This window comes from Charadrius vociferus, unplaced genomic scaffold (genome assembly GCF_000708025.1).
Source record: "Charadrius vociferus isolate BGI_N301 unplaced genomic scaffold, ASM70802v2 scaffold116, whole genome shotgun sequence".
Lineage (NCBI taxonomy): Eukaryota > Metazoa > Chordata > Aves > Charadriiformes > Charadriidae > Charadrius > Charadrius vociferus.
Window position 1 is genome coordinate 271,532 of NW_009648954.1, and position 14,321 is coordinate 285,852.

General features: G+C 43.6%; 1 protein-coding gene across 1 annotated transcript in view; it reads left to right on the top strand.

Moving 5' to 3' along the window:
* ARHGEF5 (Rho guanine nucleotide exchange factor (GEF) 5) overlaps positions 1–14,321 on the top strand; it is a 48,251-nt gene that overhangs the window by 13,364 nt on the left and 20,566 nt on the right. The window contains exons 2-3 of the mRNA XM_009887455.1: positions 10,767–10,853; positions 11,990–12,091. Of these exons, the coding sequence (XP_009885757.1) occupies positions 10,767–10,853; positions 11,990–12,091 (189 nt within the window). The remainder of the gene's footprint in view (positions 1–10,766; positions 10,854–11,989; positions 12,092–14,321) is intronic.

Consider the following 14,321-nt stretch of genomic DNA (forward strand, 5'->3'; position numbering starts at 1 on the left):
AGGCCCCGTCCCAGGCTCAGCTGCCAGCAGCTGGAGCCTCTTCCCGCAGAAATGGTGCCTCCCACGCAGGAGCGAAATCCCACGGTGTTCACTGGGTTTTCAGCTCCAGCCGGGCCGCCCGTGGCTGGGCCCGGGAGTCTCGGGGCTGTGCTTGAACTCTGGACACCTTGTTGTTTTCCTCCTTGCTCTGCTGGCTGGCGCCTCGTGACTTTTATGGCCTGTCACGGAGGGAAGGCCAAGGAATGAAAAGCAAGATACCTGCCCGCTGCTCGCTTCCCGTTGCCTTCCCACAGCTGCTTTGGAGCCACTGCAGCGGCTCTGATGGCAACCTCAGCGCCCCAAACAACCTGCCGGGGGGCTTTTGAGCTCCCACTGCTCTGGCCTGACCCATCCTCTCCCCAGCAGCCATGTTATCGTTGCACTTGATGCTTCATTTATTCCCAGAGGTTGGATAAGACCTGGATCAAACCTGGTAGGGAATACAGGTGCAGGGAAGGAGATCTGAGCTCAACTCGTCTGTGTTGACTTGTTGCAGACTTTGCCAAGGAGCTGCTGGATGTCGATGCCGTTGGCTTCTCCTTGAGCTGTGTGTCCATTCCTCTCTGACCAAGCCACATCTCTGACGTGTCATTGGAGCTTTGTGACCTGATTCTGTAGTGTTTTGGAGTTTCTTGTAACCTGAATGGTTTGTTGGAGATGGCTTGGATAAGGGCAGAGTCCTTTTAAAGGGTTGCACGGGAAGGAGGTGGCTTGGTTTGGAGGAATAATGTGTGGGTGACCCAGGTTTCAGAACTGTGACAGAATTGGGTGAGGAGGAAGCATCCTTAAATCAGACTTGAAGTTGTACCAGATCTGAATTCTTCTTAATTCTCAATTATTCTTACTATGTGGAATAGTTCAGCTGCCTTCCGTGTAGAACTTCATTTTGCCAACTTGAGACTGAGAGTAGCGTTCATACTGTACTGTCTGTGCCTGGCAATCTTGATAAATCTGTGAGTGGGGTTTATGATCTAATTGCTAGTGACAACAGGCAACTAGGCTTGAGGTTGGTGGTCTTGCTGAAGCACCCTGTTCCTGCTGTCTGAAATAGTGCGACACAAGCGCTGCCTCTGGGAACCTCTTGGTCATCCTGATAGATTTTGCCAGTAAGAGTCTGTTCCTTGGGACTTTTTTTTTTATTTTATCCTGTTAACTTTAGATAGATGTTCTTGCTCTTGTTCCATTGAGTTTTATCCTTTCCTATGGTTCATTTGTCTAAAGTGCTTTCTAGAGCTAAAGAGCCAAATTTTGCTGTATGGTTAGTTGGTTTTTTTAGCATACTCTGGAGTCTGATTTAAAGTGGGCTATTTTATGTAATTAGTTTGTATTCATGTAAATTATGTTCAATCTCCATGGTTAGTCCCAGCAAAATATAAGAAACAGCCTGCAAAGGATTTCAAATTCATAATTGGAATAACTTTTTTTCCCCAAGAATATTTGATTCTAATAGTTACTATGCTTTCTGTCATCTGGTATCTTTCCAGTTTGATGTTGGCTGCTTAGTTACTGTTTAGCTAGATTATACATAAGTAGTTTATTTCAGTAGTCATGCCTGGTAAGGTTTGCAATTCCATTCAGCTTTGCAGCTCCTCATTGAACTGTTGTATCTTTTAATGCAGTACTTGCAAGTGACTTCAGTGCAAGTGTAGTTGTGCTCTATTGTTCTGCTACTTGGGGTGTACAGAGAGAAATTGTTTCCCTCTTCTGTGAGGTGATCACACAGTTGATGTTCACAGTATCAGCAATTTGGGGACAGATGCCTTATTTTGACCCCCAGCAGGTATTTACATTCCCAGCTGGTTATCGCTGCATCGAGTCCAGAATTCTATTGGAAAAGTACCCCGTCTTGATTTCAAGATATCAAGTGATAGACTGCACTGGTTCCCCAGCTAAATTATTCCAACAGCTGATTACCCTCGCTAATTTCTTATCTCAATCTGTCCAGCCTGGTTCCTAACCACAAAGTCTTGCTACAAATTTTCATGCCAGATTACAGAGCTTGTTGCTGCCAGGATGGCACATTCCAGCAAAAAGATGGCCTATTGTACTGCAGGCTTGCAGCTTTTACTCGTGCTAACCTCTTGCTTTTGGGAAGAGGCAATTGTGGAGCTGGTGTCATAGGGTGACTGGTATGATTTAAAGCAGGGGCTAAGTGCACCTGGCTGTGGTATCTGTGCACAGGTAGAGCTTTCAGAGAAATGTCATTGAATAACTTGTGTTGCTTGGAGTACAGCTTCATGTGATGGTTAATCCAGCGTAACTACAGGCTGCTGCTGAAGGAACAATCCAGTTCTCATCCAGTCCTGACTGCAAGCTCCTGTTGTTTCCCTTGGATTGGATCTAGTGACCAAGGGGCCTCAAATCAATTCAATCACTGCTCCAACTGAGAATTACCCCCTTCCCTAAACAAAAAATACGACTTTTGGATCTGGAAGTTGGATCAGCCTGCTCTGTGGCCAGATGGTGCTAGGTCTGATGCAGAAGGATAGAGTGCCACTGGGCAAGAGAAACACGGAGAGGGACTACTTCCTTCAATAGCAGTCCCATGCCTGTGCTGGTTTAGATGCAAGAGGGAATTGTACATTTAGTTCCTACATTTGTGCGCTCAAATAAACAGGCTATGGTTGCACAAATCCTCTCAGCTGGCACTGCCGTTGAAAGAAGCCGTCGTGCCATCCACATCAATTCCCTGCTCTGGTTCGTTGCAAGACCACACACGTGCCTATACCGCCAGAAGAGAAAGGGCAGTGTGGGGGTGGGAATAAGGAGGGCAGAGGACGTGATTCCTTTTGGCAAGCTGAAGAGCTTGTGAAACTAAGGCTTGAGATACAGGAATTGTCACAAGCACATGTTACCTGAATCTTAATGGAAGCTAATGTATTTTTTCACCTTCCCTTTGCAGCAGCTGTGTGAGAATAGCTTCCCTGTTTTGCTCAGTAGCCCAGGTTAACTCTGTTGAGTGACTTGGGAGAATTGGGTTTAGCCAAGACTGGGTTTAGGTCAGCTGCATTTATGTCTTTGGTCAAGAAGCGTGCGTTGGAGTTAGACTTTGTGTGGAAAAGAGCATTTATTGTACAAAGAAGGTCTGTGCTTTGGCTGTGACGTACTGATACCTATGAAAGGTTCATCAGTGCAGAAAAATTGCAAGCTAATGTATTTGTGTGTGCTTGGTGTGAGGTTCTTGGTGGCTTTCAGTGCCTGAGTGAGCTGGGGTACCCTTTTGGGAGAGCTTCATTAATCTTGTCTTCTCCATTAACAAGTGATTCCGGCTTTCTTGCTCTTCTAGTGGAATTATTTTGCTGGCACAAAACCCATTCCCCATCTATGGTTTAAAGTGCTTTTCCTTCAAGTACAATGCTGAAGACTGCAGGGGATGTGGAACTGAGCCTGTGGTGGAGACTAGTTTTGAGCTTATGGTCTGGGGGCTGGATTACAGCTAGATGAAGTCAAAGAAGAAATTCCCATGACTTTAGTACAAGTTCAGTGCAAGGTCGGGGGAAGGTGACTGGTTTTGATTAGTGGGAAAAATTTAGAAGGGGGGAAGGTGATTACCATGATGTGTACAAATGTATGTATGGAAATAGACACACATATGTAAATGTATACAAAATAGAGGGTGTTCTGATGCTAGAAGAGGTTGAGGAGTGGCTATAGAAACTGTAATTGCATAGTATACAGGAAGTGAACTGAAGTGGGAGGACATGTGTGAACCTGCTGCTTAGAGAATACTGCATTAAAGCAGAGCTGGCCATAAATTAGCTTCCTGTGAACGTATCCTATTTGCCATAAGTCATGCAGAAGTCTGTGACGTTCAGATGTCAAACTATCTCTTTGTAGTCTCAAATTGAACGTCTAGCTGCATGCAGGTGCTCAGTGTGTGAGGTCCACTGTCCCTGGCCTTGCTGGTGCTCTGAGTGCATTTGGCACCGGAGTTCCTGCCACTGATCATACACAAAACTTCCCAAATCCATACCTGGGTCAGGCTGAGGTGGTACCCAGTGGGATCCACAAGCTTGGTGGTCCCCTGCACGTGGCACCCGTGGGCAGAGCAGAGTCATACGCTGGTGAGCAGACCCCGTCTTGCACAGGCTGTGACTAGAGGAGGAGAGGTGAGGAATGGTTGCTGCTTCATCGACGAATCAAACAGTAGAGTTTGAGGATCCAAAATGCACTTATCTAGAAAGGAGGGGATTAGGATCCTGGTCATGTCGGGGCACAATTCGTTCAGATCACAGAAGCCCTGACATAATCAGGGGACGTGGCCCAAGGCCTGAGTCTGGGTTACAAGCAGACCTGTAACCTGTTGGACGTGGTCGTTGTTCACAGCTGCCACAAGGTGGCTGCAATGGCTGCACTTGCGTGTTCACTCAATGATAGAAATACATGCCCAAATCAGTGTTAAACTGGTATATACATCACTAGTGGGAGGAGGAGTGGCAAGAAGATGCTTTGCCCACAGTGTTGCTGGGCAGCTACAAAAAATAAGCATACATAAGCTTTATGGTATGTACCTTTTATACTGACAAAAATTTACAGTTGTAACTATCAAAAGTGCCTGCAAATGCTCTTTGACTAGGATAAGTCTTAACAAGGCCCTTGCATCTTTATTAGATTCCTGTCCTGTGAGGGGGCGCTGTAAGAGTACACCAGTAAGAGTACAGCTTTGCTGGTATACTTCATTTCATAGGAGAAGGAAGGATGCCATAGCCATACGGGTGCCTAGAAAAGCTCTCATGCTCTAGGTGTGTTTTCAGTGGGTCTGGTCTCTAAACAAAATCTTTTTGGCATGGATTAAGCCTGAGCTTCTGTTTAGACACAGAAATCTTACTGTAGATATTCCATAATTCAGGCGTCCAAGGGTAACTCTAGACCTATGAAATGTAACCTAGCTGCAACATTTGAGTCAATCTCCTTTCTGAAGTACTTGGAGATCGCTATCTGTTTTTACACATGAGGACTGTCAGGTTGCATAGCAGTGAAGTTGAGAAGGTGCGGTGTGTATCTATTTCCCCTCTGTTGCTGGATTTATAGGAGAAGAGATATTCTGAATATACCACTGGCCCTGCAGGACAGGGGTAGTGTCTCACTGTGCAGTATTTAGAATGGTGAGGATTCAGTCCTGATTGTTGGTGTTGCAAATGGCTCAAATAACTCTTGCCATTGTTTGTTGCTTCTCTGCATCCCTCTTTTTCCATAACTCACTTTATGCATGGAGATATTTCAGGCTTGAGTCTGAGTACAATATTGCTGATGGATCTTATGGGTGTTTTTAGAATGACATGCTTCTCTCTTCTTTCTCTACCCCTCCCCAGAAAAGGTGTTTTCTCCTGGAAAGGCATGTTTCAGGTATAGGCAAGAAGAGGCTCAGGATGGATGGTGGGGTAGCACTGAGAAGGCTACAATACAACATATTACCCTGTCAAGACTCGATGCTGTGACAAACCTCGGGGCACAGAGGGGATGCTGTGCGGAGAGCGGCGAAGAGAAGTGGGAGTACCCCTATTTTAATAGCAAATTATGGGTCATGGTGTGTCTTCCTAAATGTGCGAGGGATTGAGAGAGATGGGTTTACCCCTCAAAGTCACCCGATAACTTCTTAACACCATCTGGTGCTGTGTTGAATGATGGGAAATATCTTATTGCACTGTCGCTGTCTTCCTCATCCCTGGGCACCACTGGGAAGAGGGAATGTTTGCTTAGTGCACATGGTGAGGTTTGAAAGGGAAGCTGTAATGCCTTCCTGTAGGCACAAGGTCAACGCTGCTCATTTCGGTCTGAGTCCTGTGCCATTTAGGAAGGCAGTTTTCCTCTGATATTGCTCGTGCAGTCCACCTTATCTTCTTGCCCCTGCACAATGAGTAAAATGAGCTGTTTCATTTTGGAGAGGTGCAGAGAAAAGATGAGCAATTTGGACGTATGCTGGAGCAATGAAATGTGCCTTATCCTGGAAGAGCAAGGCCAGGCATGCCAGTTATGTCATTGTAGTGTGTGCTCTGACCAGTCCCAAGGGAGGGCCAGGGCCATAAAAAGCCGTATAAAATTGTGGCTGAGTGTGTAGAAAAATCATGACAGCTTTGTTGCCCAGTGGGTGTTATCAGACATACCATAGCCATTTTTCCTTCATTGTGTACGCAGCAAAATTTTTACCTATTCAGTTGCTGAGTGTGTGATAATAGTGTTATCAAAGGCATGAAATTAGGAATCTGAGTGTAAAAGGGGAAAAACAGATTAGTTCTAACACTCATAGTCATAGCAAAATGACTATAGAAAAGAACAGAACAAGAAAAATGAGATCTGCTGGATTGCGTGTTCAATGGAAACTGGCATGAATAGAAATCTCAAGTTTAGCAAGGCAATATGAAAGCAAATCTGCCCTGAAATGTATTATGTTTTACTAGCATGTTTCCTTTGATAAGTTAATTTAAAAGACTGCATTGTACAAAGTTTGGTTTTGTCAATGGAAAAGAGTGAACAAAGTGCATTTAAAGAAAAAAAATAATCATGCGCTAATAGATGCAGGAGCCAAATACAGATGTGTTAAGGTAAACGTGCGAAAACACCAACTTGGTTTTAAAGAATGGTTTGGTAGAGAGAGAGTGTTGTGCTCAGAGGTAGAAAAAATATCCGATGCTGTATATCCTAAGCTCATAAAATTGATGGAATTGCAAAAAGGTTCTCACCTGAATGAGGACACAGTGAGAAATGGACAACTGTGAATATCTGAGATATCTGAGGTTATGGGGCAGGGCCTTTCATTGACTGGGCAGTGAGATCCCTACAGTGCAACAAGTATGATACCAGAGTAATACTGATCCAAAATGACCTGAAACAAGTAATTACGGGCACCACTTTATGAGAAAAAAAAAATCTATTGTTTGTACTAAGTGCCTCTGCAGCACAACAGGAAAATATCTTAGTAATGTGTTTTGTATCTTGAATAGCTTAGAGACAAAAGGCACTGAAGGAACAGAATGGTCAGTCAATATATTTTTGTTGGTGAAGGGATTGCTTAAATAAGACTCTGCTTATGGTTGCAATCAGATACAGAGTTTTATAACAGGGCTTTGCATATTCAGTGCACTGAGCCACCACTCCCTGAGTAATCCTCAGAATGTGTCTGTGAGGTAGGAGGGGTTAGTATTACCTCAGTTGCACAGATGACCCTCAGTCAGGCAGAAACTGCTGGAAACTGACAGAATTAGGAACTGATGGTTCTGCTGGATGAGGTCTGGGGATAAAGGCACAGTTCTTGGTTGCCTTTGGGGGGGAGGGTGGGGGACGGGACACGACAACCCTGCTTATACTCTGAGCTTTTTGTAGATCCTTCCTTTAATGAATGACCGTAGTGGGGAATTGAAGGAGGGAGAGCTCCTACTATCCTAATGTGCATGTTCCTGTTTGAGCCTCTGTTGTGTTACTGATGATCATAGTTGTCCTTTGTGGACCCACTAGCTTGACATTTCTAGGTGACCACAACTGTGTTTAACTCTTCATAAGCTGTAGCTGTTAGTAGAGGCCAGACTTGAAACATCAGTCCTGTGGGTGCATCTTTATCACCTCTGTTAGGGTAAATGCTAGTAGAGTAGGAGTGGCCAAAAGTTCAGAGGGCAGAGTGTTTCTCATGTGTGTGACAAAAGCAGTAACGCTGGTATCTCCTGCTGTGGGAATAGCTGTAATTGCACCTTCTTTAATGTGATTTCTTCTTGGGAGCCGATCTACCATGATCTGTCATACCTTCTTTGTAAAGTGCTGCCAAAGGTGACAGAATAGATTTGTCACATCAAGACGTGTGTTGCTGTTCTTCACTTCAGCAGCCTCGTGGCTGTGAGTCGTAGCCAGATACAGCTGTCAGCGCTGCAGGATCTGTCACCGAGCAAAGGCAGAGCTGTTGCTCATAACACAGTAGCTGGACTTGGGTTGTTAAACCCTCCTGCTTTGCTGCTCCTCCTAGGCAAGGACCACTGCCTCAGCCTCTCGCTCAGCCTGCTGCGAGCGTGGGACCTCACTTGTCTTGTCCTCAGCTCTGTGCCTCACTTGTAGTTCCTCTGTCCTGTTGAACAAGGGACTTGAAAAAGTCGCTCACTTTGTGCCCCTCTGCCTGTTGGCGGGCTGTCACACATGGCAGAGGCGAGGTGCTGGATTCAGTAACAGTCAGAAAAAATTTGTACTGAAAGATGGGTTCCTCAAGTGCTTCAGTCTGGCAGAGGTGAGACTGAAGACCCATCTTCCCTATAGGAGGGTCTTTGGGAAGAAGGCTCTAAGGAAGGGTCTGACTCTTCCCTCCCTCTTGAGCATGGTCCACTGACACCCTCACCCCCTTTCCTAGTACCCTCCCAATCCTTCCCCCTTCAAGCGCCTCTGTTGTTCTTAGCTCTCCTTAGCTACAGTGAGCATATGAGATTGTACTCTTTGCTGTTGCCTGTAGCGATTTTTTTTTTTTTTTTTTTTTCAAGCACAGCAAAACGTCTTTCCGTGTGCAAAGTCCAATAAACTTGTTTAGGTGAGTTTCATGGGCAGTGTTGGAAGGTACAATCGAGAGTTGCCTATGAGGCTGAACTGGAGCAACTCTGCTGTATCTCATTGAACTTGGGAGAAATGAGATGTTTATGTGTTTATTTATGCCCCACTGATCAAAGCACATTGCAGGTAATGGGAAAGACAGCTAGCCGAGTCTTAGATTTCATTTAACTGGTGCCTATAGCTTCCCAGGGGAAGTTTCTCATTCATGCTAAAGTATGCACAACTTCAATTAGAATATAGCATGCACGCCTGCATAGGTTAGTGGATGCGAGTGTACTTTGCATTCTTCAGCTGGAGCTGGCATTATTTTGTGATTGTGTCATAAAAGAGGTAAAGGAAATTGTATCGGGTCCATATTACACTATTAGTCATGGTGACTGTTAGGAGTTAAATTGCCTCATGTTCTAATTTCTCACTAGCACACTGAAGTCATAAGCTTGGGATGAATTTAAGGCACACAGACCTCATTACTTGTTCCTCTGCATCACCATCTGATAGGGTGGGACCTGGGAGGGGAAAGAGAGAGGTAGTTTTACATGCTACAGGTTTGAGAAGAAGGAAGCCATAGGCCAGTCAAGAGTCAGAGTTGATTTCTTCAAGGCTGCCAAAGGGCAATCTCAGGATTTTAATTGCTCGGCTAATATGTGAAGAGCCATGGAGCCATCAGAGAGAACTATTTTAGGAAATCATGAAGGGTGGTGGTGGGAAGCAGACTCTGCCCCCTCCTTTGTATGCAGAAGAATGAAAAGGGAGGGAGGAAGGATTAAAATATCTGTAATTGTTCCTTATTCATTGAAACTCATTTAATTATTAAAATGAGAAAAATATTGTAATTACTACATTATCGAAATGCTAGTGATATTTCTGAGCTGGTATAAAACCCATGCTTTAAAGTAATACAGACTTGGAGCTGTACTGCATGTATGTGGGCATAATTCTTGCCCATTGACAACTAAGGGGAAATACTGCTGAAATGGGGAATATCAGTATTGTTGACCAGGATGTGCTATTTCTTAATTATTTTTTTAAGGTTGTACCTGTAGGGCTCTACTTTTTATTTTTTTTTTAATTTTTATAATATGCTGTGTTAATTAAGTATTAGGAACTAATGCTAAATCTTAACTGCAACATCTGCAAGTTGTAATTACTACTATAAACTTTGAAATAAGGTAGTGGTAATCGGTGAAGCTAGTTATAAAAAGCATTTCATAAGATTGATGCGTATCAGTTATGCTGTTTAAAACCCTGATTTATACAACTTTTCACTGCTTGTTCTGAAAGACGAGGTCACAAAAATTCCTTCCCCTCCACTCCCATTTGGAGTATTTCCACAGTAGACTTTGCAGAGGGTTTGAGGAGGTTTCCAGGGCTTTCTCTACCATCTCCTTGTTGTTACTTGTTTTCAGAGTTGCTGATAGGGGGCTGGCTCCTTCGAGTTGATATGGCTGCCATGCAGTATCCTTTTATACCAGATCCTTTGCTGAGGTGAGAAAGCTGCATTTGGGTTCACGGGAACGGTGGAGTCTGTGGCAATAAAGCGTCAAGGAGATGTTAAACTCTAGTGTCTCCTTTGGAAATAGTTGTAAATCCGATTAGAATATCCTGCTTCCCATAGTGCCTGCTTCTAACCTGGAATGATAGCAAACGTTACTAGCAGAGGGCCAGTACTGAAAATTTAGAATTTCCTTGCTCTGCTGCTGCTTCTGTTCTGCGTGGGCTGGTGAGGGTGCACCTGTTTTGGCATTTGAAGCGCTTGGCAGTCACATGCGGCCAAGACACCTACGTTGGAGCGCTAGGGACTTGCTTGTAGATCCTGGGTGTGGTTTTGCCGTAATTTAGGTCTAAGTCCAGGTTTCTGCTTTCCCGCTCGCCATCCTGTCGCCCAGCTTCTTGTTGCTCTCTGCTCCTTGCAGTTGCTGCTACAACTTGTACATCTGCACGTACAGCTACTGCAGGGAGCTGTAATTTTTACTTTTATTTATTTATTTTCTTCTGCTGTGTCACACCTTTATGGCTGCTCACATCATTCTACTTCTGGATTGTTTTTTTTGGCTAGGTAACTCCCTGAGCTGGCTCACATATGGTCACGTGGGCACTGGCACATTGGAGACGATGGAAGCAATCTGGATGTGTATTACCTTAACCTGTTCTGGATTTCAGGGTGCTGTGTCAACTCTTAATCAAAATTTGTTAGGACCTGATTGCAGGTGATGTTGGGTGGTCTGTACAGTCAGCAGCAGCAGCAGAAGGAATTGAAGGAGTTCTCCATGTTTTTAGGACTGGACCATAAACAGGTGAACTTCTCAGAATATCTGCAAATACCTAATTTGGGCCTGATGAGTTTGATTATTCATCTTTGTTAAACCAGTTATACCACAGGATATTTCTCTGCCAGTCTTTTAGTTACTGGTGTCTCGTGTAGCTCACTGGATCAGGTATAAATACTCTGCAAAAAAGTTCTGTGTCATCAGTCCAAATTGCTGAAAAAACAGTTAGAGGGGGGAGGGGGAGTTGCCCTTGCTCTTGTTAGTCACAAGTTAAGGCTTAACATTTTGGCTTAAAAAATTAAGATAAACCCAGACACCAAGATCTAATATTTGAGCCCTACTTTGTTTTTCAGGCCTTTTCTACACCCCTTAAAGGCCAGACATGCATTTTTCTTAATTGTAAGCCAAAATTCTTTTGTAACCACATGGTTCTAGGAAGTGGGACTATATGAAAAACAGAAAATACTGTGATGTGCACAATAAACGTATGCCAGTTGGTCATGCAGACGTTACACTGTGAGTAACATGTTTTCCATGTGTTTGCATTAGTACCTTCCTATTCAGCACCCACACAATTCCTGTGGCTTTGGGTGTGTGAAGCTATTTTTCCACGGGGAGAGGGAAGGGGTCCTCGCTGGTGCTTTCCCACATTTACATTTCTTATAACATTTTATTTATATCTAATACTTTTTGCTCCTAATAGCAAACGTGTCTCATTGTGCTTGTTAGCTTCTTCAGTCTAAGTACACCAATTAAATTTCCAAGAAAGAACGGTTCGTTCCCTGAAAAGCTGGGTTAAGGGAGGGTTCTACCAAAACGTGTTTTTACCCCCCTACATCTCTTTTGGATGGATTTTTTTTTTTTTCCTTTAGCTTTTTTTTTTTTCCTTTAGCTTTCGGTACAAAGCTGTGCAACTGTTACCGTGTTGCCAAGTATTTCCGATTATGATACAAGTCTTTTAATGTTTCTTTCACTTTTTTTTTTTAAATAAATCTCATTACTGGAGTCATAAGGTAATTAAAATGCTGTGGAGAGCTAAGGCTAAAAACATGCATTCTAAAAGCACAAAATGAGGACAGATAAGTTCAAGATTTCTTATTTTTCTGTTATTGCTGCTATCTCATGATATTTTGATACCAACAATTTTTTATTCTTATCTCCAGTTGATGGTACTAACTAGTGAAGCCAGATACAAGGTACAGGTTTCTGCTGTAGGTATAGCTGTTATGGCTGATGAAGTTGTGCTGGTAGAAGTTGTGAGTATGGTATGACATACAAGTGCAGTTTTGTTGGTATTTTGGGAATTGCATTGGTTGCATGGGATATGCTTTACCTATTGATACAAAAGCGGCATTTTACCAGTGTGTTCATGGCTGTGTGTATTTTGCTGTATAGCTTATCAGTTGTCCTGTATTGCTAAAATGTTCCAACTTTATCTTCTGTTCTGTAGGGCTTTTGATGGCTATTGGTAGTGGCAAGAAGTCTTACTGTTTTCAAAGTGGAACTTGATCTGGCTGTGAAAAAGGTTATATTACGTGTTTGCCAAGAACATCAGACAGGATAACTTCAGAGGGCCTTTCTGCAGGGGAGGACAGTTTGTCCCAGTTCATTTTGCTGAATAGTGTTCATCCTTATCTGTCCATAGCTTAACTGTACTCAGGACTGGTACAGGTAACGTGACAAGAACTGTGCTCAGCAATGGTTCCACTGTGCAGTCTCGGCAAGGCCAAGCTTTCAAGTGTGTTTCCAAGCCCTTTGATGTTTTAATGGCATTTGCATCTGTCAAAATGGTTTGGTGCAAACATTAGCATTCTTTAATCTGAGACTCAAAAACAGCAGCGTGGGATTCTGGCTCACGCTTCTGTAGCATAGTAAGAGACTATGAAATTTCTGCTGCTGACTGGGGAATCGCTCCCATTTAGGTCCTGAACCACGCTGTCTAAAAGAGAAACTGAGAACTCCTCTGGTTTATAGCAAACCTACTGTCTAGGAGCATTTATCATGCTGCTACTGGTGAAGATGGCACATCATAGCTTACATCTCAGAAGTCTTTGCCTCCTTTTGTGCACAGATGTTTCTGTTAGTCATCTCTCCATCCCCAGAGTTTCTAGAGAGACATGCATAGAGCAACTTGCGGTGACTCTGTATGTTGCTTTCACTCCAGGAATTCTTCCTCTGTCCACCCAGTAGTGTCAGTAGTGTTTCTACTAAGCTACAGCAGTGAGAACTATGCACCATTCTTGTTCGTTCCCATACTAGAAGACTGCAGAATATCAAGGCTTACCCAGTGCTTTTATGAATATAAAACTTAAGCTCTCCTTAAAGTGAACCAGTTTTCTTGATATACAGGTGGCCTCATTTTATCTTAAGACTGAATGATTTTTATAGCATCTCTGGGAAGTGCAATGTGCAATCCAAGCCATGGTCTACGCTTGCTGTTTGGCAAATGTTCAGTAGCAACTTCCAAGATGAAATTTTGTTCTACCCAAAATATTTCTTTGGCCTTTTTTTTTTTTTTTAAATTAGCATTAAGTATTATAACACACTTAAATGGAAACAAATGTAGGAAAGGTATCCTTTTTTTTTTTTTCTCAGTTAGTGATTCGTTAGATAATTTATAGGTTTGGTATATCTTGAATGTGCCTACAAGAAGTGAAAGCTAGTGAGGTGCTACTGGGAGTGTTAAAGTTCAGGTAAACTGCCTGTACAGGTGTGACTGAGAGGTCACTTTTCTTGAGCTTCAGCAGCAGCTCAGATGCGACTTCCAAGAGATCAGGTACTATCAACAGGTTTGGGTTTTTTTCCCCTTGCCCAAAACACTTGAGGTGACTTCTAGTTCCCAGAATACTAACAGCACGTAGACTGTGCAGCACAGCAGTAGACTCTACGTTATTTTGGCATATAACTTTTTAGATTGCTTCTCTTATTCTATACGTTCTTTCCTTCAGGAAGCTCCATCTGCGCTTGATACCCTCAAAGCTGTCTCCACATAATGTTACTTCCCGCCTTCATTCTTATCTCTAGTGCCCTGTGCAATCTCTTCCTGAGCTCAAGAGTTTTGACCTCACTCCTTCACAGCTCTCGATGGGCTGTACAGTGATAGAGCAACCCAGAGTGGTGCATGAAGATCAGTAACCATTTCTCTGCAGAGGGATACATGCACTGGGCATCTCTCTCATGGAGGGATCCAGCTGAGAAAGCAGGCCTAAGCATGGCATGAGTAGCTGTATCAAAATAAAAATTGAGACTTGCAGTAGGGCAGGCTTTGCGTTAGAGCAGTTGCAATAACCCCTTTCCGGGGTGTCTCGCTGAACTGAAAGAAAGCATGGCCTCCCAGGAGAGATGGTAATTCTGGTGGCAATTCTCCTGCATGGTTAGCTCTGGATTTTGTATGGAGAAAGGCAGGCTCTGAGCTAGCCCCCACCGACGCAACTCCTTTTAAAGTGTATCTGAACTGTGTGACGGAGATGATTAAGCCGAGCGAAATAGCAGGAA